The sequence below is a fragment of the Venturia canescens genome, chromosome 11 (assembly GCF_019457755.1).
Source record: "Venturia canescens isolate UGA chromosome 11, ASM1945775v1, whole genome shotgun sequence".
NCBI classification, from domain to species: domain Eukaryota; kingdom Metazoa; phylum Arthropoda; class Insecta; order Hymenoptera; family Ichneumonidae; genus Venturia; species Venturia canescens.
This window is the reverse complement of record NC_057431.1, coordinates 10,331,390-10,353,508: the sequence shown is the minus strand read 5'-3', so window position 1 is coordinate 10,353,508 and position 22,119 is coordinate 10,331,390. Positions and strand designations below refer to the sequence as shown.

The following is a 22,119-nucleotide window of genomic DNA, read 5'->3' as shown; positions in this document are numbered from 1 at the left end:
ATTTCGGGGATAAAGTTTTGTATGGAGGAAATAAATGAGTAAGAGGGAGAGAGAAAAAAAGGGACGCTACTCGTGGTGGTTGACCGTTAGCCGGTCGCGTGCTTTTATCCCGAAACAACAAAGAAGAGTTGTTTTTTTTACTTGTGTCGCCGGTGCCCTTCCCCAAGCGTTAAACTCTCGTTTCTTTTTTCTCCCTCAGTGCTCAGTTCGCTCTTCTAGCCTCGTCAGTTCGCGTGTAACGATCTTCAGAGATCGAGCATGCGGTAACAAAGCATTTTTGGAAAGAACATTGTGCCTGCACTTGCGCGCGTGTCAAAATTTATCTGCTCATTTTTCTACTCGTTTTCCCTATTTTTGTTTGTAATTCTTCATTTTTATGTATCGCGAATTGTAAAAATGGCAGACAATGATACGTCAGAGGTCATTCCCGAAAACAAGGAGCCCCAAACCAACAACGTGCTGCTATTTCGTACGGCCGTTACAAATTGTTTCAAAAACATCGCCGAATGCGTGAGGTAAGAATACACAATTCGTCTGCCTGCAACTTTTTTCAAATCTGATCTTCGCTTCGTTTTTTATATCAGTAATAAAAATTTCGCACTCGAAAGTTCCTTTCAACGACGAAAATAGTTACTTTGTCACGCAAATGTCTAGTTTGAATTTTTCGTTAACATTTTTCCACTCGAGCAAACTCTTTCCTCTTTAGTTCCCAGTTTCGACTTTTGTCATCCTCGGTCCATAAAATTTTCAAAATTTCCTTCCAAAAATCGTAGCACACCTCGATCTCAATATTCCGAAGAGAAAAGTCTAGTGATTTTTGTCTGCGACGAGTGGTTTCGGAAACGAAACTTGATCAGCGCTGGCCAACCGAGTGCATAGATAGGAACGAGTGGGCGGGGCAAACACCGCGCTCCGGATTGGTCGTTAATCCAAAATGAATATCTCAGCAACGGTGCATCGTAGAGAAAAATCGCAAAGGACTTTTCTCTTCAGAATTTCACAATCCATCGACCCTCCAAGTTTTAAGGGCGCACTTTGAAATTTCCCCGAGTTACGTGCCTTTTTCGCTCGTCAAGCGGTCTCGAAATGATTTTTTTTCACCTTTCCCACCATAAATCCATCAATTAAACATACTCTTGCAATCTTCGAATACTTCGTGTCATTTTCGCCTCTTTCCTCTCGCTCAGCTACCTTCAGGCATAACAAAGCATGATAAAACATTTTTCCCCCTCTTCCTCGTATCGCCACAGGGACCAAAGCCCAAACGATGGTGTCACTCGATGTCATTGGCCTCCGAGGCTTGCATACTAATGTACGATCTTTCCTCTCTTTCAATCACTCCCCCCTTTTCCCTTCTCGTCTCCTTTTCGTCGGACACAAACTCGCGCAAAATTTTCACGTGCCCGTGAACATTCGAGACTTCACAGCCACCCTCGACGATTCCTCGCGACACCGCTCTCGTTTTATCCCACCAAATTCGTAAATTATTCCTCCCTCCCTTTTCCTCTCATTCGTGTTTTTTACCGTTGCTCTCGATTCGAGTCGTACGAAATTCGGACTATCTAACGAAACATCGAAGCCTCTTATCTGTGCCAAGATTTTCATGGCGTTTTTTCACTCCCTCGAGTCGCATTAACGTTTCGAATAAAAAATCAACTCTTTAGCAAGTAGGTCAGTTCCCGGGGAGTGCTGAATTTTTAACGTCTAACGGGCTCTCGCTCATTTGAAGAAAAAACAAAGATTACATTACTGAGAAATTCGTGAAACAAGGAAAGACGAGAAATCGAATTTCTCGAGGATTTTTTCAAAAAATGGATTTCTCGACAATCTTCAATGCTCTTCGATTCTTCGCTTTCTTCCTCGAGGTATTCGTTTGGCGTGATGTTTTCACTGAAAAATGGCAGCCTCGAGTTCTCTTATTTCGTGGACGTTTCGACGAAATGCTCGATTGGTTAATTTTCGACGCGCTCTCTCTCTCTCTCTCCCTCGCTCCCTCATTTGTTAACAGACGAAAATTTTCACGTTGGTTGGTTCGCGCCCGCCGCCGCGGCGGCTCTTCCGCACGGTTAAGTTTTCGACCCCCATTGTCCTTGAAGTTTATTATTCTTTCTCGCTCTTTCCCTCAGCCCAGAAGAGCCGGTGTATGTTTTCGTTGCCGCAGTTCACGAACGTTCAATTTCCAGCCCGCTCTTCCCTCCTTTTTTTCGCACACGCGAGAAAGCCCCAAAGAAAAAGGAGGAACGCGCTTCTCCCGTGATCCTTTGAATTCTTTCACAGACAAAGGAGACCTCGGGCCCTTCTCCTCCTCCTCATCCCTTTGAAAAAATCCTTTCAGCCTTCAAAACCCAAAAATTATCATTATTATCGAACATTCTCGACTCGCTCTGGCCCTCGACGCAACCGCGAGCCAAATTCTCTCTTCCGAGCCGTTCGAACGCGATCCCGTGATTCGGGTTCCTCGAAAAATTAATTTTTTTCGAATCGTCTGTTTTTTTGACGTTTCATGATTTTAGGTTAGATCGAGAGCCCAGATTTCGGTCTTGCAAATCTGCTTCTTCGGAGAGAATCCTTTTTTCAAATTCCCACCAAATTTTCCACGTTTTTTTATGAATTTGTTGACCTTTTTTACGTAGATTCGCAGGCTTCGTTCGAAAGTCCCGTTTTTTGGGGTCGAATCTTGATCCCAATCGTGCCGAGATCAAATTTTTTCAACGTTTCGTCACGAGTGTCAATTTTTCGATTTTTGCACTGTGAATTTTGAAAATTTTCATTGCGAAGTCGATGCAGCTGATTCCGTGATCAATTTTTCGTCCCCCGAATCTCAAAATCAGTTTAGAGCCCCGAACAGAAAACTTCGTGTCCGGAAAGAAAAATAAAAAAATTGCGAAGTGAAATTTCGGAAGAAAATTCGTCGAACGAGAGCCAAAACCAGAGACGCCAAAAACAGCGTACGAGCACCGTTATGAAAAGGAATTCCGTCTCAAAATCGAATTTATTCGCGGAGAGCAAAGATGCCATAATCCCATGGAGCATCCGAAGCTGTGTGTCGAGGTTGTCCCGCTTTTCTGTTGTATCGAACGGGTTCTCGGTAAGCTCCGTTATAAACACGCACACGTGCTCTTCGTTCTTGCCGGAAATCGAATATCCGTCCTCGTAAATATACCGCTCATTATTGCGAATTGAACAAGGAGATTTTCTCATTTTTTTCAACCTCATAAAAGCAGGCAAAAAATTCATTTCCTCGAATCCTTTCCTCAACAATTTTATCTCTATTAAAAAAAGAAGAAAATAAATAAAATCGATCGATTTTTCCAAGAATTATGATGAATTGCATGAAACTTCGTCGAATAATTGTGAGTGGACGAATAATCACGAAAAACATCGTGAAAATGATCGAAAAGTGGAAACAACGTCGAAAGGATGTAAAAGTAGGTTCGGAAGTTCGGGAAAAATGGCTTCCGGAAGAAAAGAGCAAAAAATGGCGTTTTTCTGTCACGTCCGACTGCCAGGGGAGCAAGATGGCGGATTTGGAGATCGGTGCCCTGGATTAGGTCTGGACAAATGCAAATTTGTTTTTTTGGTATCAGATTGCACCTGTCCCGGCCTGATTTCGTGGACCGTCGTCAACGGGAGCAGTGGAAATGGCCGAGGAGCCACAAAATCGTCGTTTTTGTTGAGCGAGCACAAAAATTTGAATTTCCAAGTCGAGTTTTGTTGTTTTTTGATTTTCGAACTGCACGAGAAGCTCCTTCAAAATTACCAAATCTTTTCGATTCAATTCGAATGGAAATATTAAATTATGCAACCTCGACGCTCCAGCATCCTCGATAATCTCGAAGCGAAACCAGAGAACTTGGAACTTCATGATACTCTGGCTTATCACTTATCGTCTCCAATTTGCTGATCCCAACTTCCTGGAAATGTGTTCTTGTGGTCGGATAATATTACAAAAGAATCAACTTTGACAGTCGCAACAATGGGGATCGAGCGAAGAAATAAACAGAACAGCAAAGTGCCTTCGTCGATAACAATCAACGAGCGAGCTGCTTAATTATGGCTGATGAATGAGTCGCTTCCAATGAAAATTCAACTTGATCACTAACCGAGCATTTCTCATGAGAAATATTCAATTCGATAGCAAAAATTGTGAAAAATCTCATTTTTTTGGTCGACCAGTGACAGGACAAAAATTTTGAGGATATCATTTTTTATTTTTTTGCAGCCAAGACGAATTCATCAACACCATGACAGTTTTGCAGGCGCAACCTGCGTTGGCTAAGAAACTCAGGAAGGTTCTCGTCAAAGAGCTCTACGAAGGCATGTGTGCCGAGTTGGATGACATGTTGACCGATGGAGATCTCGCTGCGGGGCTCGACAAAACTGCCAACCTGGCTAGAGAGGCTGCGAATCATCCGGAGAAAAATCTTTGGTGAGAATAGAAAGGAAGAAATGAGTTTTGTATGGTGAACCTAATTTAGTTTCCAAATCAGTTAGTAACACGAAATTGTGCATAGAAAACCTCAACAGTGCCAAATTGCGTAGACTCAAAAGTATGTTCCATTTTTTTCAATTATTTTGTTATTCGCAATTAATCAATTTCACGGATTTTTACAGGCGGCCACCAGGCGACGTGAAAGAACATTTGCGGAGTTTGGAAGCTCAGGCGATCCTCGAAGAAAGCAACACTCTGAGGAAACAAGTTGAAGAACTGCAAGCTGAAAACGCAGCAATGGTGAAAGAAATCACGAGAAGACGAGCCAAAGTTCAAGCGGTTCACGAGCGCATGAATCGAGCGTCAAAAATCTTACCTTCGGTCATTCCCAAGCTCGAAAAAACAGTTGAACAACTTCAGGAGCTCGTCAAATCGATCGAGCCAACATCACTCGATCACACGAGCCAAAACTCGCTTGAAAATACCTGACGAATCTCACCAAAGAGAAAATCGAGAAACAATACATTTTTTATTGAAAAAAATAGACTGAAAAACGTTCCGATCGTAAATTGTAAATACGCGATAACAATTTTTTGATTTTGACTGAATCACCTCGACGTTTCTCTGTTTTCACCTGTTTTTTGAGTTTTTCGATTTCAAATATCCTGGGAGATTCTCTAAGCATTTTTTTCTACGATAAATTAAGATGATTTCCTTGTTATTGATTGAAGTTTCAATCAAGATAGATTAAGTGTTGATTTTTTCGAAATTTTACGATTTTTTTTTTCATCTCGATGTAAATAATAAAAATTTGTAATATCCGAGGAAAAAACTTCATGGTTGCTCGAAATCAATGGAAAACGCACTTTTTTTGTGATTTTCGTATATTTATTTTCGATAATCGGAAAGTTAAGTAGATTCTGGTCGATTGGGAAGGATGAAGAATTTTTGAAGTTTTTCTTCGGTCTCGTCGGCGCGTTGACGCCATTTGTTTTCTTCCATTTTCAGACAATCTCGAAAAACCGTGTTCTCCATCTAAAAAGCAAAAGGTACAAGAAAGTTTGTGAATTTTTTGAAATAGTTTAATTTTCCGAATATTTTTACGAATTTTTTTACAAACTTGAAAGAAATCGATCCGATTCTTCGTACCGAGAATCTGATAATTGAGGCTTTCGATGGTTTTGTCAACTTTTGAGATTTCGTCGAAAATGTGATTCTTTTCTTGGTTTATTTCCAACACTATTTTTTCATAATTTTCACAGAATTCTTGGTTTTTTTGGTTCGAAATTTCTTGCACGTTGACGAGATCGAGATAGTTTTTTCGAACTTTGAGGAATTCGTTGATTCGCGAATTCATCATGGCCTCAAATTCGTCCCAGCTGGCTTCTTCGATTTCGATGTTCAAACGATTTTTTTGAAGGTCGCCGATAGCAATTAATTTCGATTCGTAAAGTCTGAGAGTTTCGGATATCAAAAATTTGCAATATTCGATCTGTTTGTCAATGTTTCTTATCACGGACTCGATTTCCAAATGAATTTTCGATCTCGACGTCGAATTTTCCTCTGTTGATTCTGAAGTTCGAATCTCGATTTAACATTTTTCAAATCATAGAAAATTACCGTTCAGAATATCAAAAAATACTGATTTTCAAAAAGTTACCTGTGATTTTACATTTTTCAATCAACTTTGCGAAGAGTCCGTCAAAATCTGGATTTTCCATTTTGGAATCGATCAACGTCTACTGGATTTCGTTCTTACGAATTTTCGTTCGTTTTCCCGACGCCAAGCTGCAAAGAATTGTGAGTCTCGACCAATATCACCGACAAAGGCACCAGAATAATAATTTTCATAAAAATAAGAGAAAAAATGTCAACAATGAATATTTGACCGAAAGTTAACATTTTATAACGGTAGAAAACTTCCGATGAAATGCCGCAAATTTGTTTCGTCGGTAAATGATCAATTGACAGTATCGACCGAGTGGGAAATGACCGGGAACGCCGTGGCGGATTTACGAACTTGACATTCAGCGCGAGATTATCTTCCGCGCGATCATTGGTCGCGCGGTGCTGGGGCCAATGGCCGCGCTGTGTTCAGATGCTGCAGTTCCGTCGGAAGATGTCGCCACGCGGAAGCGTCTGTGCGCAGCCGGCGGGCGCGCGGGCGAGACAGAGAGGAGAGCCGGGGAGCGTAAAAGTTGATTCTATCGTGCGGCGCGCGTCACTCGCAACGCACTCGTTCCTCTTCTTCGCCATTGTGTTTGATTTGCGCACACCCGTGTGTATCTCTTTCCCCCCTTGTCCCAAAAGTTTCTCGCGCCCGCGCGTCGCGTGTGTTTGTGTGTGCGTGTTTTCTCTTTCTCGAGTTAAACCCCCCCGCGCGCTTGCCCCTAACGTATGCGTGTATTTTTTCCACCATCGTCGGCTTTATCGGCTCTTCTATATCCCAGCCCCTCAGTTCCAACCCCTCCTCCCTTTTCGTCATCCCCTCTCGTTGTCTCTGATTCTCCTTCCCCCAAAAACCCCGTAATCCATCTGGGCGATCGTGGTTCGCGGGAGACGAACAAATTTTATTTTTATTTTCGAAAAATCGTACGTTCCAAGTCGTGCTGTAATAATTAAGGAATTTTCCGAGTGTGCCGCATACAGGACAGCCCGGCTCGAGCTTTTCACCATCCGAAGACGCCAACGTTGAGTGAGTACAGAATTTCAATCCATTTCGTCTTTATTTCTCGTACCTTTTCGGAATTTTCTGTCATCGTCGAATTCATGGGATTTTAAAGTTTGATCGAATCGTAGCACAAACTATTTACAAAAGTGACTGAATGCGCTTTTTTCAAACGCTCATCGACGACAACGTCGACGCTCGATTTTTGAGGTTAGTTTCCGTCTCTCTTGCACTCGCGTGCGCGCGCTTCGCCACCGCGTCGTGACGCAGCCCTCTTTGGTGCGCGTGGTCAAGCGTGTCTTAATTAAGGTATTTTTTCTTCTATTCTTCCCCTTTCCACCCCTCGAATTCTACTGCAATCGTAAAGTCTTCGCTTTGCGATGATTTCATCATTAAATCGAGCCATTTTCGAGGTCCCATCAAAATGCCGGCTTACGAGGTTAGGGAGCCCGAAAAAAATACGACTTTTGACGCGACACCATCATGCGATCGATAATTTTAGCATTAATTATCCATTCCCATACATTTTTCAATGAAAAAAACTTGTTTATACAGTTTTTTCGTATTTCTCATGACATTCTCTGAAATCGCGACCTTTTCGCATTTCTCTCGAAACTCTCGGACCAGTGAGGGAAGTTTGACCGAGTACGCAAAGGAAATCGATCGTTCTGCACGTTAAACCATATTCTCAGACGCATTGTGGGCCAATACGAGGGGCTGGAGAGGGGCAACGAAGCTTAGTTTGATTTCGCGATGTAGAATAACTGGAATTAAGGTAGGCCATTTTTTCCACGTCATTTCGAATTCGAATTTTACGACGTGCACAGCCTCGGTCATTTTTTTTTCATCAGTCTCCGTTGAAGGTCAAATGCATCGAAAATTCGACTTTCAGAGTTCGAAAAACGTGCAGAATTTTGTGAAACACTTCGTCGATTCGTTGAGTGTTCAAAACTCGTTTTTTTATCATCGCTATTATTGATTTTGTCATGGTTATTCACAAAAATATGAAATCATTTGCAATTACATCATTTTTCGACGCATTCTGAGATGTGAATTTCCCGAATTAATCTAACGAGAAATAATATTTCCAGTTAATACGTTTGAGTAATAGAATCGACGCTCGCGATTATCGAATAACTGAAGAACGTGGCTAAAAAAAATCTGCGAATGGCCTCGGTGCCAGTGCTGACAGTTCCGTTTTTTTTCCCTCGTCTTTCTCGCTTTCTGGATTGAGATTAAACTTCACTGGCACAATTTTTATCTTTTTTTTCTTCCATTTTCATTGAAAATCTGCGATTCTTTACAAACAAAAATAAAAAAAAAGTATAAATCCAGAACAGTGGCGGTGCTATTCGCACCGGGCAATTTTACCTGCAGATAAATACCTGCGATCGTTCTTTCCGCAATTGTTACAACTGTACTTTGGGCACGGTCAGTCATGCCTTTCTTTTCTCCCAATCTTTTTTCGTTTCTTCGTTTTTTTTCTCTCCCGCGCTGACTCTTTATCCTCATTTCCTGAGCGTACTGTAAATTTTATCTCGCTCCCATTCGTAGGCTCCCAAAACTTCCGGAAGCTCTGCAGTCTCGGCATTTTTACCGAGAATTTTCTACCTGCTCGTTTCGTTGTCGTCTTTCATGAAATTTTCGACTTTTCGTTTGCTCTCGGCTGTTCGGAATTTCGGTAGACATCTCCACGAGTCAACTTTTTTTCTCGTGCGTCAACGATCAATTACCATTTCCGTTTTATCATCGGATGTCTTAATTTCTGTTTAATTGAAATTATTTCGAGTAAATAAATTGATTAATTTGCATCTTCACGCCTGAACTTTTGTCGTTTCCAATTCTGAGGATACCTCAATTGAAAATCATTGAAAAACGTTAATTCATGAGAACTCGAATGATCGAATATCGATTATCGTCGTCGGCCAGCTTCGGATTCAATTTAAACCTGTTTTTTATCATACTTTTCTCTCGCAATTTTTGTCGTCTTTTTTCCTGTGCTCACTCGGGTGTTTTCCTGTGCTCACCCAGAGGCCCAGTCGCCATAAGCAGAACGCTCACAGTTGCCCTCGTCGCTAAATGTTGTGTGTCGTCGCCACCGGGTCGTCCTCAGTGTGGCACAACAAAGCGTTACCACGACGACTCGACTCTATCTCTATTCGCCTCTCTTTCTCTATCTTACCGTTGCCATCACAAAACTTTCAACTTCTCGCGTTCGAAGTTGTCTTTGGGGCCTTGCTGACGAAAGAAAAAATTTTTTTAAATAAAAAAACGTAAAAATAAACACAATTTTTTCTCCGTTCATCAATTTTTATTGTTTCCAACTATCCCAACGGAATGTTTGTGTTGAATTTCTGCCCAGATCGGAAATCAGCCGTTCGAACGTTGATTCCGTTCCGAGAAAATTCGATTTGTACGCCAACAACATTTCTTCCTCACGGATTTGTGCCAAAGCTCGAAAAAATCTCAAATTAATAAAAATATGTACAAAAATCTGGAAAAATGGCAATTCGTTCAACCGAATTATTTCGTTGTCACTATTCGACTCTAGAAATTCATCTTTCATTCATTTTTTTCGTTCGCAGAAGTTTTCATTTAGAAATATTCAAAAATCACTCGACGCCATTTTTTTTCGATTTTATCGAATCGAACGTGCACTCGGGAATAATTTTATGTGTGAAATGAACAACGACGATGATGATTCGAGACCAAAAATTCGGATGCGGAGAATAAAATTGAATAAAAACGAAACGAAGTAGTAAAACCGTTGCGCAAATGGCTCCCATATTTTTTCTGTTATCATGCGAGTCTTCTAGTGTAAGAATCACCGATGAGGAAGATTCCTGCTATTCGCATACGTGTCGTCGCCAGAATTTTTTTTTTTCTCCAACACGGAGCAATGGCCGAGAGATGTTAATCGAGGCTCGGTTATAAAATTAAAAATGAAGAAAGATTCAAAAAAAAATTATCTCATTTGACTGCAAAGCACGAAGAGATCGAACGTGTCGATTTTTCAACTGTCCAAATGGAATGAAGCTTGTTATTCATTTCTATAAATCTATGAGCGTTTTACCACTGAACAACCGATGAATTAAAAACGCTCGTGATTGTTACTGACCTGGAAACAACGAACATTTGAAATACCGTCGAAACACTCGAAATTTATCGATCGATTTCTTCGAAAATTCACGGAATTGAAAACAAATTTTTTTCTAATAAAACTTTGATAAAAAAAAACTCAGGAATTCCCGAGCAGGATAATTGAAGTAAGAATAATACAAAAGATGAGATTACAGCTTAAAAAAAGGGGGGAAAAAATTGCGAACCAAGAAAATAATTGAATATGATCTTGTGAGATTGCAAGGAAAGCTGAACGAGTGTAGAATTATTATGCAGAAAGTGATGGAATTCGCGGTACTCCGTGGTGAAGATACTACGAAAAAGAAGCAATAAAACGAGAAAATAGGAGAAAAAAAAATTTAATGACAATAATAACAATGATAATGATTGTGGAGTACGTAGCTCAGGAGAAACGACAGATTGTAATATATACTCACGTGCAAATCTAGATAGAGAGAGAGAGAGAGAGAGAGAGAGAGGGATGTAAGAAAATCCGCGAATTGGCCACGTTTCGCTAAATCGAATCTCCCCCCCTCTCCCTCGAGTCTTTCTTTTTTTGTCTTTTTTTTCCCCTCGTTTTTCATCTCGTTATTACGGGCAACACATATTGTACTATCTTCTCTCCCTACTGCTCTATTCGGCTGTATTACGAGAGCTATCTCGAGAATCTTTATTACACGAGGATAGAGAGCGAGATTAGCCCGGGAATAGTTTGCGTTCTCAGGTCCACTTCGCATACGAATGACTCGGAAACTCGGATATCCCACTCGAGGCTTTTCGAAATATACATTTTTACGTTTTTCCCCCCTCTCGGGATTTATCGTTGCTTAGATTTTCATTAATTTGTCGTTTTTCTCAAGAATTTCACGAAAATGCTTGCAAACGTGGATAAATTTGAAGGATCTTTTCTTTTGGCTGCGAAATTGCACACAATTTTCATTAAAATGTAGAAATTCAATGAAAAATCGAAAAAATATTGAGATTTTGTTGATTTTTTAAATTTAATTTATTTAATATTGACGTTGATTTACGCCAAAGTTGGTGAGTTTTTTAAAAATTGATGAATCAAGTTTTCATTTCGAAAAAATGTAACTCAATTGTGAAAAGCCTCAATAGAGTACATTGACAATTGCGTCTCCTGGGCCAAGGTGCGTCTACTTTCTCCTAATACGGCGAGCCACTCACGCGGGGAGGGAGGGGGGGTAAGGTTATTTTAAGGTCCACCAACGCAGACCAAATAAAAAGGAACAATATTGAATGGAAATATTACAGTAATTATGTATCGATTCGATAGAAGGAAGCGAGAGAAAATAAATGAAAATGAGAATGGCTGAACGAAGGGCGTTTCCCAATTTCGGTTTTTGAATAACAAGAAACCTTTTTCCGGTTGCACAATAAACGTGTGTTTACTTACGAGCTCGATGCACATTAATAATTAATGAAATATGATTTTTTCAAACCTTCTCTCGCTTGTCAAATCGTCCCACTTGGTGTTCCATTAAACTCATTCACCTATACGATTCTTACGATATCTTGAGAACACATTAGAAATTGTTCTCTGCGTTGCGTTGCAGTAAAACACGTGGTCGAGCTTGGCTCGATAAATCTTTCGAATGGAGGCTTTAAATTTATTTTTTTATTTTTTTATAATTATTTCTGTAAGCGTGTGCAATTCGAGGGAAATCTCGAGGTCGCAATCCCTCATTTTCTTGCACTTTTGCCACCATTTTATTAGCTATTTATGCTTACGGTGATGTCAGTTTACCTCTCACTTTAAATACGACGTAGCAGTTCCATTTAATATTCTCATTGGTAATTCATTCTTTTTATTGAGGGGTCTACCTTAATCAGCCGATCAAAAAAGACCATTTTCACGATTTTCTTTGACCGATATAAACTACAATTATGGATATAAAAATTGTTGGGCCTCTAAAATACAATCTTAAAATACAAAAAAAAAATTATATTTATTTTACCCAGTTTTCGTACAGAAACATGGCGGAGAAGACAAATCCAAAAAAAAGATGGGTATGCGCCGTTGATAAAATCTCTGGAATCGATGATCGTAGAAAAAAGAAATCATACGATTTTTCATTTTTACAAAAATGATAAAATGGCGTCCATTTTTCCAAAAACTAAAAAAAAGCGTGTTCTTTTCATCATTTTCTGCGAAAAGAAAACAGTTCCACTCGAAATTTCAAAATTCCAATGATATGCGCTATACTTATAGTCATAAAGATCACGTGGTAAAATTTTGGTAAGAATCGGTCTAATAGTTTCGGAGATTTTGTCAGCGAGCCTTCCAAAAACGTAATTTAAAAAAAAACGCGTTTAAGGTATAACTGGATGGATAGCTCGACCAAAAATTATATCTGATTGGAATTTCCGTACTTCGTGATGCAATAAAAATCTGTAAAAATTTAAAAACATTTGGAAAGCTATGAACAATAATTATCAATAATAATATTGCCTAAAAGTTAATAACAAATTGTTTAAACAATTAATTATTCAATAATTTTGCGGTTTTTTTTTACGAATCAAATGTGTGTATTTTTCCGAATGCTCATGAATTTTTTTAGAATTTTCGTCGATTTTTGAAATTTCTTGAAAAAATTTTGAAAAAAATTTTAAAAAATTTGAATTTTGGATATGTTTTAGAAGACATATTTACCATCAGTTTTGAAAAGTCTCAAGGTTACTGGATCACAAATGTACAAATAGAGCCACTTGAAAAATTTAAAAAAGAGAATTTCAAAAATCCACAAAAATTCTGAAAAAAATCATGAGCATTCAGAAAAATGCGCACATTCGATTCGTAAAAAAAAAAACAAGGGTCTGCTTCGATTTTTATAAAATTTTACTATGATACTTTTAAATGTGTGTACTTTTGAAAAATGCAATAAAAAAAATTAATTTTTTAAAATTCTTATTAGGGTAGACCCCTTAACGAAGAAATGAACTGAAATTTGCTCTAAAAATCGATAAAAATAATTTTTTTATTCACTCCTAAATCGACTCGGTATTCGAACCTTTTTTTTGGGGGGAAACGGGAGAGTTTTGCATGCGAAGCCCATATAAAATAGTGAGCTCCGGAGCGCAGCGCGCGAGACTCACATGTAAGACCGCGAGAGATCCGCAACTCTGAATTATTGAGGATTGCGTGTGGAGCTTCCTCCTAACAGAAATTCTCCTCTGGATACACTCCGTTCGCATTTACCCTCCACCTTCCTCATGTTGGAGTCCATTTTCCAAGGCCTATGGAGGTTTCCGTGCAGGGGCTGAGACGGACGTCATTATTTCGGGTGGTTCGATCGAATTCCCCATTTATTCTGGGACTGATAGCTCGAGATAAAAGCCTAAAAAATGATGACGCTGAAGTTTCGAACGTTGGAGTCCAACGAAATGATCTAAAAAAACTCAAATAATTCCAGTAAATCTCGAATCTGGTTCCCTGCCGAATTTCCAATTCGTAATTTTTTAAGCCACCACATCAATTATTCGTGAAATAAAAAAATAATGAATTATAAATCTTTTTTTCGTTCATTTCGTGTTGAACTCCAACGTTGCAAACTTCAGCGTCGTAAAAAATGTATTAATTCGTCGTCAAAGTTCGAGGAGTTTCTGACAAAATTGGCTGTCGAATCCAGCCACGAAATCCTCGATTTTGTTACCACTCGACACAAAATCCCTCGTACCTCGAAATAAGCAATTAATTTTAAATGAGGGTAAAAATAACTGACCCCCAACCGAATTACTGCCTCCGTTATCGTGAAACAGCCCGTACGAGATTGTGAGACTTTCCATGCTGATCGAACCAATTTTTCGAGTTTGAAAATAAAAAATCTGGCAATCGTAAGTCTTGCAGACTCAATTTTCCTCATTTTTTTTTACCAGTACGTTCGAGTTTTTCATGGAAAAGCGACTTTAATACTTGGCGTTCTTTTTTTTACTCTTCTGCTGTTACATTGTATAATTTTTTTTATAAATCAATATAAAATTGAGAAATTTATTTGAATTCGTATAGATATGAGGCAACATTGGATTTGAGAGAACAAATTTTTCGTACATATTTTCATACGTTCCCTGAAAACAATTTGGCTGCCTTCCAATAAAAAACCGCTGAACCGATGGCAAAGATTGACAAAGACCGTGATCCAATATTTGTGGGTTTCCAAAATTTCGGTATTTTTCCTTGAAGTATTAAAAAATTTTTTGAATATTTCGTTCAACTTTCGTTTTCAAAAAAAATTAGAAATCTTCGAATGTTGATAAGCGAGCACTGGTACCAGCTCGAAGTTGAATTAAGGCTCCGCTCAGCGTTAAATTCTCATTTACAAAAGCATTTCAAGTGAAATGTTGAAAATATTAAAATCCAACAATCCTTTCGAGTATTTTATTTAAGAGCAACGAGAATATTAAGTTTGACGTTGAAATACGAGTAACATGATTGAATCCAAGCCCCCGGTTAAGGGGGTTCCTCCGTACATTTCGCGTCGAAGTTCCCATGGGTGGCGAATGACGTGCGGGGGAGTTGGGATTCGCTTCCCTCGTGCTTATATGCCACTGATGCATGCTCCGTTACCTTCTCGTGCACGAGAGAGCTTTGTGCTGTCTCTTGCTTTCCTCCTCCTCCTATCGAGCCTATCCACGTACGTGGATAAAACACACCTATAAACAGGAGGACAGGTCGCCTCGGTGTCTGCTCGCAGCTCCGTCCGTTAAGGGGGGCAGGAGCAAAGGGGCAGGGATGGCCGTCTCGTCCGAACGGCGTCCGAAACCCTCTTCTTCAACTTTTTCTCCCCTGCGACCCTTAACCTCCTATTTTCACTTTTTTCACCCCTCCCCGAGAAGGTGTATTTTCGATCACAAAATTATATCAGAATTATTTCCACTTTATTCCATTCCACGAAACATTATTTTCTCCTCTCACCTTTTTAAGTGCATTTCCAAGGTTGCATCTGGCTCGAAAACTACCCGAATCTTGTCGTCAGCATAAAACGTCTTGTATTTTCAGAAAAAAATTGCTTCGTGGTAGGGTTTCGTTATTAATAAAAGATACGTTGGGCAATCTTGGAACGGAAATACTATTTTTGTCGTTGAAATTCGAAGAAGAAAAAGTTGAAAGTTTTTTTTAATTGTGAAGTGAAAATAAACTCTAAAGGAAGTTGAGTTTTAATGAGGATCTTCACGAGAATGCAGAATTTTTCGTTATTTTATCAAAGTTTTTTTTTTAAATTGTTTTTTTTTGTCAATTCCTCATCTTCCCGTCGTTTGAGACTCGAAAGTGCGATATCCCCGAGCGAATAACGAGCATCTCAATTAGTAGCGATAATCACGCGATGATTCGAAATCTCTAGAAACACTCTCGAGGGTCCAATGTTACCGGGAGCTCAAGTAAAACTTGATCCTCCAATGGTTAATGCTGTCTTTCGAATTTTCCCAACATGACCGTATTTCCTATTACTTCGGAATGTGTTTTTTTCTATAGATAAACTTAAATCGCAATATTGTCGAAATATTGAGTCTAACAAATTTCTGACATGGAAACTGAACAATTGATTCCCAAAAACTTTCAACCGTGACGAAAAATATCTGAAAGAATTAATTTCCTCAAATAAATTCATTGAAGAATTCCATAAATTTATTTTCCGAGTTTCAGTCGTGTCCACCATGAAATCGATCGACAATATTTGATTTTCTCACATTTATTGCATACAACTTTACTGGATTCCGATAAATTTTTATTCTTATGAAAAATAATGAAAAATACAAAAATTAGAAAAAAAAATAGAAAAATGCCACCGTTAATTTTGACTATTTTCCAACTATTTTCCATTGCTATTTTGATACCGAGTATCGAGACCTCATTTCATCGTTTCCTCGAATCGAAAGAGAATAAGTGAGTGAGAAAGGTCGATCGATAAAATCGTTATCATCATTTTATTAATAGGAATCGCGTAACAGCAACATTCTCACTCATGAGACGTATTTCTGTCTAAGTATTTGCGTGTGGTCCTCACCACTGTATGACGAAAACTACAGAAAATGGTCGCCAGTCGATTTTTAAATCATGCTTCACGTGTTATTTTCATTTTTTTTTGTAATATTCCTGGAATAAACGGCCATTTGAACGTCATTGTCCATAATATAATGGCAGTAGAAGACAAGTCTGTCCGTTACTTCGAAAAATCAATATGAGTAATAATGCTGGACTATTACAATGAAATGATATGAATATAAAGGCAATTTCGAGTTAGATTGACAATGGAAAACGATCGATAGTGCGAAAAAACTCATTATTTCTTCTTCGCAGTAAAGACGAAGATGTAAAATTATGATTTTTTATCTTTTTTTTATGGAATGAAAATTATATTGACTAATAATTTTTTTATGAATGACGATTTAGCACGAAATCAATGTTTCACTGGTTTTATTATGAAGTGAAATTCACGTGGGAATAGAATTTTGAAAATAATTTTATTTTTAGTCAATGGGAGACGATCGACGAACCTCGCCTGCAGTCGAGCACACCTATTTATTGTGAGAAACGGTTGGAATTGAAAAAAAATTATTCACGTTTCTGCTTACGTAGAATGCAACCAATCAGAATCCAGTTTCTCGGTGGCTAATCATGGACTTGGGAGGGGGAAAACCGTGTTAAGGGTACTTCCGGTTGGCAGTTGCCTCAGACTAGGTATTTCGGTGGCTCGAAACGAGACTGCGATTTTGGTAGAAATTTTGGCAATCTGAGCATGAAATATTCGAGAAAACGACGTGAAAATTTCCAGCCAGAATCTTGGATTTGTGTTTCCTTGCATTTCCTCAGCCGATGCAATGATTGAATTAAACTGCGAAAAAAACGTTCTGCCTGTCACTGGAAAGGCCGTCGGTAGTGAAAATTGGCACGTACTGTCATCCACAGGTGTCCATTAATATTTACGAACCGAAGACTTTTCACTCTACGATATAAACGCCGAAAGGAAAGAGAGAAAAAAAATCGTTTGGACGTAAAGTCCAAATGAATTTGTCATCGAGGTCGTGGTTGTTGCTGAGGCTCGACATCGTTCGCTATTAAGCATTTAAATTTGTATCGAATAAATGGAATTCGAGAGTTTCAAAGTAAATTTCTAGTCAACTACGTTCGAGCTCGAAGGCCCTTTCGGAAGATCGTTTTTATTTAGTATTCCTTCCCTACAGAATTCAAAACTCCTCGTCTGTGTGTATGTGTATGTGTGTTCGTCCATGTACTTGCGTTTGTGTACGTGAAAGACGATATTCGCAAACTTCAACCGCAGAGCCACGTTCCCCTTTTCCCATATGCAATTTTCTACGAGACTCTGTTTTTTCCTTGTTTTTCTCTCTTTTCATTATTTTCTTTCTTTTTTCTCTCTGACCCTTCTCGAGCCCCACACACACGATATTACGTGTATAATGACTCGTATGTGCTTCTGCACTCGTACGAGCCACGTAATACGCTCCTCTTTCCAACTTTATACCGCCATCAGACTCCATTGTATATAAAAATATCTAAAAGCGTCGCACGCTCTTCGAATATTCCATATTCCACGTTTTATTTCCCATTATTTCATTTTATTTTTCACTATTTCATTTAAATTCAATGACTAATTTTCGAGTGTGCCATGGTTTGGTCAGGCACTCAGCTTGAAAAAATCCTCGACATTTGGCACGAATTTTGAGCGAAAACATGGTCGATTTTAACGTAAAAATCCTCGTCCTTAAAAAGTTTATTTCCAATAAAACATGACGCTGAAGTTTACAACGTTGGAGACCAAAGGAGTGATCTAAAGAACTCCAATAATTCCGGTAATTCTCCAATTTTCTTCCATGTGGGCAATTCGTAGGTTTTCAATTTACACCAATGATTTGGTGAAATAAAAAATGGGTCAATAACGAATGCTCAAGAGACAATAAAACATCGTGGCAGAGTTTCCATGTTGGTCGTAGGTTTGAAAATTTCTACGAAATTACAAATATTTCAACTTTCCATCATTGCCTCGTGCCGATGTCCCTGTTTTTTTTCTCAGTGGTACAAAATTTACTGGAAATTGCACCCATTAAAAGTACCCACGAATAGCAGCGATTAAAATAATTTCAAATTTCCTTAAATCGTGGCAGCATTTTAAAAAATGTTTCGACTTGTGAAATGAAAAAAACCTTACAATGTTGTATTTCTGTCGTGCAAAAAATCACGAAGTTCTTCGAAAACCGCGAGCAAAGTTTGTCCCTCAATTATTATGATTTTTTTAATCACGAGTCCCTAATTTGCACTAATTATATACGAAGGTCTCTTGAATTTGTCTCGTTCACATACAATCACGAAATTCTCTTATATACAGAGTGTATATTTAAATTAATACATATAGAGGTCGAACTAGTGGTTCGAGTGTGTGGAACGCGGTTTGATGGAACATATGTAGTCACCACCCTCACTCTTAAGGGTGAATTTCTCGGTGGGTGGCTATCAAATATGCTCGGACAGATGCGTCGTCCCCACAGTAGTTTGCGATTCTTCCCTTGTGCCTGAATTTTCCCGACGCTCATACAGACCTTCGCAATACGTCTTTTTCTCTCCGGCACATGATTCGCGCAACACCGCCACTTTTCTTTGCAATTCCACCCCCTCGTGCGAGAGCCTAGTACGACGAGAAAATTGCATATGCGAGGAAAAGTCTAGTTCATTGTTTCCCCTTTTTACTTTTAATTTTTTCCACCCCCGCCACATTTATTATTCTTTTGCTTCTATTTTTATCATAGAAAATTCATAAATTTGATAAAAATTTTCATTTTTCTTGTAGAAGTCGATTTTTTTTCGTGATTTTTGTTATTCCAAGTTTTTTAAAATGATTTTTCTTGCCTGCCCACTTCGGAGCATCATTCGCTTGGTTTTTTCATTCGACATTCAAAAATTCAATAAATTGTTGGTCCGTTGGACGTAAAAGGACGTAACTCGGTGTAATCGACGATTCAATTGCTGGACGATCTAGAAAAAAGACGAGGCTAAACCCATCGTGGTCGACTAGAGGGTCGCAGCGATGGAGGGAGAACCAATTAATTATGCATCGAAGCGTCGATCGATGCATGGCCGAATGTGGCTTCGATGAAATATTGATGGCTTGCGATCCACTGTACTCACCCACGCACCAACTTATTTTTCCTTGCGAATTCTGCCATGTGGATTTTTTTTTTGAAAAATTATTCAATCGGGGCATCAACGAAACTGATTTTTGAAGTCGTTCCCTCTTATTTTGTCGATTATTTTCATTCGATTCTATTGAGTTTGATGACCCATTCGCTCTACCGGATGTTGCCCTCCTTGGCTCACTTCCGGTCCCGGTACTTTTGACCACTTTTTTCTTCCTCAAACGTCCGATCGTCCTTTTCTCATTTCCGGACAATTCAGCCAACGCACTGCGTACTCGATGCTTCCACTTGAAGCTACGAAACGAGTTTGCTCCAACGGTGGATCCGGACTTTCAATCGAATTGAGCCGAAACTGACAGCAAAGATTGTCAATTCCTGTCGCTCGGAATGACAAACCCTTTGTAAAGTTTTCACGCAGAAAAAAATGTCTATAAAATAGCAAATTTCGTAGCGGATATCCGAGGGATTGCTAGTCACTTTCTTTTTCAAACTTCAACATTTTTCAACCACTTTTGATGTCGTGATAAAAGGTCCCACGGAAACGTGAAGCTGAAGCTTCCTTCTCTAGTCTTTTAGCCCCTGGAATCCCTAGAAACATAATTTTGTCCCAGAAAGTCCCTAGCAGAAGTCCAAGTCTGGTTCCCCCAGAAAAATCTGATCCAAGTGCTTAAATTTTTGCTCCTGAAAGTCCATTTTTAAGGGAGTTCAAAAGAAAAGCCATTAATTTTTCGAATCCAAGCCATTCAACAAAACCTGAGTCGACCCAAAAAATCGTGGCGAATCAAACGAAGTTTGGCACAAACATTTGGTCTCCCGAGCCCTTGATCCGGTGGCCCGAACCAACTTTGGGTTGCGAGCAGAGCATCGTTCCATCAAGAGTTTGTTGAACCAACATAATTCATTTCGTTCCTCACGATTTCTTCCAACATAAACATTTTTTAAGCCTCGATCCTAAAAATCCTCTTGGAAAATAGGATTCTAAGGAACAAAGTTGCCTTTGTACGTGCCTGGCAGGGCCCTGTGTCAGTATCGATGCTGTTTCCGAATTGAGGATCGCAGGCTTAGCGAGCAGCTTGGCAAGCTGTGGGGAAAAGTTTAGTACGTAATTATATACATGTTTATGTACATTTAGCGAGCTGGAGAAATTCACAAAGACTAAAAACAGTACGATGCCAAGGGAAGGCTATGTAGGGGCTGGAGGGAGTGGGAGCGAGTGGTTTAAGAGGCTCAGGTTGGTGGTGTATAGACTGCACAAAAGTGGAATAATATCGATCACATGGATATTGTTGATGCGAACGGTAACCAAGGGTGACAGGAGTAAAATTGTCCAATGGGAAGACTCGCGGTGTCCGTACTTTTCCTCCAATCAGCTTCAACCGAGCCTCGAACGTTTGTTTGATTGGGCGATCGACGGGGATAAAGCGTCGAGTTCGAGGCCATCACGATTCACAAACGGTTACGCGCGCGACATTGCTCGAACTCCTCAAGAGATCCAGCAGACCCGGTGGACTTGGAAAAGTCTTATTTTCTTGAGTTGTACTTGGAATTTTTCTCGAGTATCTCAAAGTTGGAAAATTCTTCAAAGTCCATTCGTTGTTTCTACCGAATTACTGGTTCTGTCTCTTCAAGTTTTCAAACGCGTTTTCAATGCTGCTGGAACTTGTGCGCGATTGCGGGATCCAGTATTTTTGACGCCTTTGAAAAAAGCCTCCGAGGGAACACCTCAGTTTTGACAACTGTTCCTGATTCGGAGGGACGCACGCTGCTGTAAGATTTTTATCGTCTTGTGACTGCACTCATTCGATTTTATCAGTGGAGGCACTTTTGATGTTTGACATTTTGGAATTTTGAGACCTCTGACTCGGAAGCCAAAAATATGAGGAGTCGCTCCATTCATTTTCGTTAAAAAGGCTCGCGCAAAATCTTCGATTTTCATCTTCTTTTCCTCGCTATTTTTCTAACGTTAGAAGTAAATTTAACGGCCCCTAAATTCCGACACTTTACTCCCCGTAATTTCAACGTTTTTTTCTCCTTCTGACCCCATTAAATCTCTACCGAGACCCAGAAAATTGCCAATTCTCTTGGCGGAAGTAATTTTAGTAATCTCCTTGAAATTTTTCACGTGCAAGGTAAAGGAGCATTTTTATTGCCTCTATTTTGTCCCCGTGCGCACTTGGATAGCCAGAAACGTTTAGTTCCCTCGTTAACAGGTCGTAGAATTTTTTCCGCACTGTCGTGATAAAATCCCGTCGCAATTCAGGCCACATTACAATTTTTCGAAATTATTCTCGGTATTTTGGCAAATGCGGTTCTATTTTTTCACGATATTTTCAAATTTTCCCTTTTTCTCGAATTTCCCTTGCACAAATTTATTTTTAAAAAAGTTCCTCCAAATTGTAATAATTTTGTTTCTCTTCGAATTGTTGTAGAGGAGTACGGAATCGGAACCGAAAATTCGACGGACATCGCGCCATCCTTGCGCGTCCTAAACGTCCCTCATCGCTGTACTTAGCCGCGTAGCGGTAAGTGAATGGCCGTTCATTATTGATAAGAAAAATGAATTTTATTGAGCTTTCGACTATTCTCGATTCTCCACTTAGTATGATAATTCAATTGGAAAGTAAGCAAAATTAAAAATGACTTTGAAATTCGAAAGTCAGTCCTTAAATTATCAGGATTGAAAGTGTGAAGACTTTCTTACCGAACCCATAGAAAGTTGATGCTAAAATGGGGGTGG

General features: G+C 39.3%; 3 protein-coding genes across 6 annotated transcripts in view; 2 read left to right on the top strand and 1 right to left on the bottom strand.

The window, feature by feature from the left end:
* The first annotated feature begins 45 nt into the window (after nucleotides 1-45).
* On the top strand, nucleotides 46-5,255 carry LOC122418529 (uncharacterized). The gene is made up of 3 exons (XM_043432792.1): nucleotides 46-515; nucleotides 4,223-4,429; nucleotides 4,615-5,255. The coding sequence occupies exons 1-3, from the start codon at nucleotides 397-399 to the stop codon at nucleotides 4,919-4,921; spliced, it is 633 nt and encodes a 210-aa protein (XP_043288727.1). The 5' UTR covers nucleotides 46-396; the 3' UTR covers nucleotides 4,922-5,255.
* Nucleotides 5,256-5,332: 77 nt separating this feature from the next.
* Nucleotides 5,333-6,505, bottom strand: LOC122418528 (uncharacterized). The gene is made up of 3 exons (XM_043432791.1): nucleotides 6,093-6,505; nucleotides 5,553-6,004; nucleotides 5,333-5,467 (listed from the first exon to the last, which is right to left on the bottom strand). The coding sequence occupies exons 1-3, from the start codon at nucleotides 6,151-6,153 to the stop codon at nucleotides 5,342-5,344; spliced, it is 639 nt and encodes a 212-aa protein (XP_043288726.1). The 5' UTR covers nucleotides 6,154-6,505; the 3' UTR covers nucleotides 5,333-5,341.
* A 127-nt stretch (nucleotides 6,506-6,632) lies between these two features.
* The window catches only part of HnRNP-K (Heterogeneous nuclear ribonucleoprotein K), a 68,423-nt gene continuing 52,936 nt past the window's right edge, over nucleotides 6,633-22,119 (top strand). Inside the window, exons 1-2 of one of the 4 annotated variants that reach the window (XM_043432790.1) lie at nucleotides 6,633-7,127; nucleotides 21,812-21,904. The gene's annotated coding sequence lies outside the window, so the exon portion shown is untranslated. Of the gene's footprint in view, nucleotides 7,128-20,889; nucleotides 21,150-21,811; nucleotides 21,905-22,119 lie in introns of those variants that run through there. The other 3 variants (XM_043432783.1, XM_043432784.1, XM_043432785.1) reach the window with 3 other exon arrangements.

Coding starts and splice junctions, on each gene's coding strand:
- LOC122418529 (XM_043432792.1), top strand. CDS start 397: ATGGCAGACAATGATACGTCAGAGGTCATTCCCGAAAACAAGGAGCCC. Junction 516..4,222: donor AACATCGCCGAATGCGTGAG/GTAAGAATACAC, acceptor ATTTTTTTGCAG/CCAAGACGAATTCATCAACA. Junction 4,430..4,614: donor CATCCGGAGAAAAATCTTTG/GTGAGAATAGAA, acceptor GGATTTTTACAG/GCGGCCACCAGGCGACGTGA.
- LOC122418528 (XM_043432791.1), bottom strand. CDS start 6,153: ATGGAAAATCCAGATTTTGACGGACTCTTCGCAAAGTTGATTGAAAAA. Junction 6,005..6,092: donor TGAAAAATGTAAAATCACAG/GTAACTTTTTGA, acceptor TTCGAACTTCAG/AATCAACAGAGGAAAATTCG. Junction 5,468..5,552: donor ATCGGATCGATTTCTTTCAA/GTTTGTAAAAAA, acceptor TTTGCTTTTTAG/ATGGAGAACACGGTTTTTCG.